The following is a 2,924-nucleotide window of genomic DNA, read 5'->3' as shown; positions in this document are numbered from 1 at the left end:
AAAGGAAAAAAAAAAAAAAAAAAGCTTCTTTGAAGGGCAAAAGCTACACTGTTTAAGAGGAAAAAGTATTACAAGGAAAACAAGCTGTGATTTCACTTTTAAAAGCCTTCAGCATAATGAGTAAGAATCTGGGGAAGAAAAGCATGAATGATGGCTCCCTGGGAAAGCCACCTTCAAGTGGGAACTTGTTTTCCCTTACACACAGGCCTGCACCTATTCCGGCACTAATGAGCTTGTACTTCCCGTTGCTAAGCAACCCCCCTGAACTGCCTGATGAGAGAAGAGCCTCGAACAGCTCCCTGTTGGAGGGGAAAAGGCGCTCGAGAGGACCCCCAAGGCAAAGGTCAGACGGCGGGTCATACCTGGAGGTACGTCTTGAAGATGTGTTTAGCCGATCGGGTGATCAATTCGCTGATTCCTATTTTCTACCCAAAGGAATAAAGAACAGAGGCTAAGAGTCGGCGGGCAGAACAGTGGAAAAGACTTTGCTTTTCAATTGTTTTTATCAGGATCTGCGCTCCCCAGCCCTCATACTGCAGGGCTGAGCTGTCTCGCATCTGGAACTGCTCCCAGAGCGGGGCAAGAGCCCCCCGCGCAGCACCCATGAGCCACGGCACAGCTCAGCACCCTTGGTGCTGCCACGGGCAGCCACGCTCACAACCTTCCCCTTCAATCCAGAGTCCTGATGGATCTTGGAAGCTTAAGCAACACACGGCTTAAAATCCAACCGTGTTACCGGCGATCGCGCTTCGCAATCCCTGAAGCGCTTCTCTATCCCAAAGGACACTCCAACCCCGCGACGTTAGGAAAGCCATTAGGGATTTGGGACCCCCCCAATCCAGCACCCACAGGTCCCTCTCCCTGCTCCTCCACTTTCACAGCTGTTAATTTTTACACAGAGAGAACAAGCGGCCAAGCTGGAATCTCTACAGCGCAAAGTATGTCAGAGGCAGCGTTAACCGACAGCCCGACGCTTACAAAGATGTGATCCAGCTGAGCACGGCCGGGGGCCTTGGTGATGAAGTTGATCACTTTGCCGAGATAACGCATGTTGATGCCCCTCTGGTGCATGGCCTCTGCTAAGGTGGCCCCATCCATGGGGAGCACCGTGTGATCCAGGCAGTCTTTGACCTGCAGGGTACATACAAGCTGCGGTTACTGAGAGCAAACACGAAGGTAAGCATTTCGATTTTTAAAACCTTAACTATCTGACTGCAGAGGGGGAAAAAGGCGTTGCCTGACAGAGAAGGCAATTTCCAGGGGTGACATTTAAATGACCAGCTCCAAAGGCCACCCCGAGCAAGGCTGTTTGGGTGGGCAGAGTGCTGGACACCAGAGCACGGCGCTACAGCGGCAGGGGAACACCTGCAGCCCTGTGCCAGCTCCCTGCCACTCGTACCCTTATGTCTCGGTGGAGAACGAGCAGCACTACACACCCCAGTAAGCACTGGGCAACTGAGATGTTGAGACATCCACCGCCCCGGTGGAACGGCTCGGGCTTCACCCAGCTCCCCGTGCAGGGAAGCCCCGGCCGCAGCGGCGCGCGCAGCACGGGGCAGCACGCGGCTCCCAGCCGTCGCCCGAGGCAGAGCAGGGGCTCGGGACTCCTGCGGCCCAGGCAGCCAGAACCACGTTCCCCTCGGCACAGCTTATTTACCCAAGGCTCGCGGAGTGAGCAGGCCAACCCTCCTTCAAGGGCCTCACAGTCACTAACTAAAAACATTTCCAGTTAAACAACTACAGAGTGGCAGACGCTTCGCTGATAAGGGGAGTGGCACTTGCATCTGAAGTTGTGTTGCAGTGCTGATAAAGTGTCACCTAATTCACATCACGGAGTGACGCAGTTACTCCCCGATACACGGAGTACAGAGGCCTGTAACCTGCCCCCACACCTGCTTGTGCAGCATTTCGGGTTTATATACCCCTGCCCCAGCCATCTGGCAAAGCTACAGTCACCAAGCCCTTCTCTGATCCACTCCCCCTCCTTTTTTATTTAAAAGCTCAATACCTGGTCTTAAAGGTTATGCTGACTACAAAACCAGTGGATTTAGAGTTCAGAAGAAGCTTTCCAGTAAGGAAAATCCCCTCCTACATAAGACCAACAACTGCTGAATCTTCTGGAGTTGAAATCAGCAGTTCTACCCTCCCAGTTACAGCTGGCTGCAACAAACACATCAGCAATCACTTAGAGAGCATCTCGAGAAGGGAAGAGCTGGGATTTCTCATCTAGCCAGGTGCACAGGTAAGCATCCACGATGCCCAAGACTTACAGAGGGAGTTTCCACAATAGGTATTTGTAAGAACAATTTCCCAGTTTGCTCCAAATTATTAGTCATTGATTGAGTCACAGTCAGGGTTGGATCACACAATACGTGGTGAGGGACGCCCACGGCTGCAGAGGATGACTTATGTGGTCTTTATTGTCCCAAACTCTCAGCAATAGCTGTTAGTTACTCGTGCCAAAAGTTGTTGGAGCAAGGTGGGGAAACTGTGCCGTGATGTAAGAGGGGAAAGGGAAAACCCCTCGTGTGCTGCCCAGATGCTCGCTCGGGAGGTGCCTGCCCGGAGCAGCCTGGCTCCGGCTTTCGGAGAGGACAGAGCTGCCAGGCCTTGGTTCCTTACCAAACCGGGGATCTGGCACGACAGCAAGAACGCGGCAGCATCCTTCAGCAGCTGCTTCTGATCCTGCACCTCCTCTTTGCTGGACTCGGGAAAACGAACACCTAGGAGAGGCAGAGACAAAACCAAAAACCAACTCAGAGAAGAAACAAGTCACGTACAGAAAGCGTTTAGTGAGAAGTGGAAGCGATTCTGTCTCCCTGGAGTTAAAGACGCTTCTTCAGAAACTCAGCCCCTCTACAACCTGTTTCAACGGGAAGAGCATTAGCTGCTCCGCCTGGTGAGTAGCTGTGCTGCTCCTGCCC

General features: G+C 52.9%; 1 protein-coding gene across 2 annotated transcripts in view; it reads right to left on the bottom strand.

The window, feature by feature from the left end:
- CLUH (clustered mitochondria homolog) overlaps positions 1-2,924 on the bottom strand; it is a 35,095-nt gene that overhangs the window by 10,640 nt on the left and 21,531 nt on the right. For both annotated transcript variants that reach the window (XM_026861493.1, XM_026861494.1), the window contains exons 13-15: positions 2,623-2,723; positions 979-1,131; positions 363-425 (exon numbers count right to left, since the gene is read on the bottom strand). In XM_026861493.1, the coding sequence (XP_026717294.1) occupies positions 363-425; positions 979-1,131; positions 2,623-2,723 (317 nt within the window). The remainder of the gene's footprint in view (positions 1-362; positions 426-978; positions 1,132-2,622; positions 2,724-2,924) is intronic.

The sequence above is a fragment of the Athene cunicularia genome (genome assembly GCF_003259725.1).
Source record: "Athene cunicularia isolate RWA chromosome 19 unlocalized genomic scaffold, athCun1 chr19_part1, whole genome shotgun sequence".
In the NCBI taxonomy this organism is placed as follows: Eukaryota; Metazoa; Chordata; class Aves; order Strigiformes; family Strigidae; genus Athene; species Athene cunicularia.
Note: the sequence above shows the minus strand (reverse complement) of the source record. Positions and strands in the feature narration are given on the sequence as shown.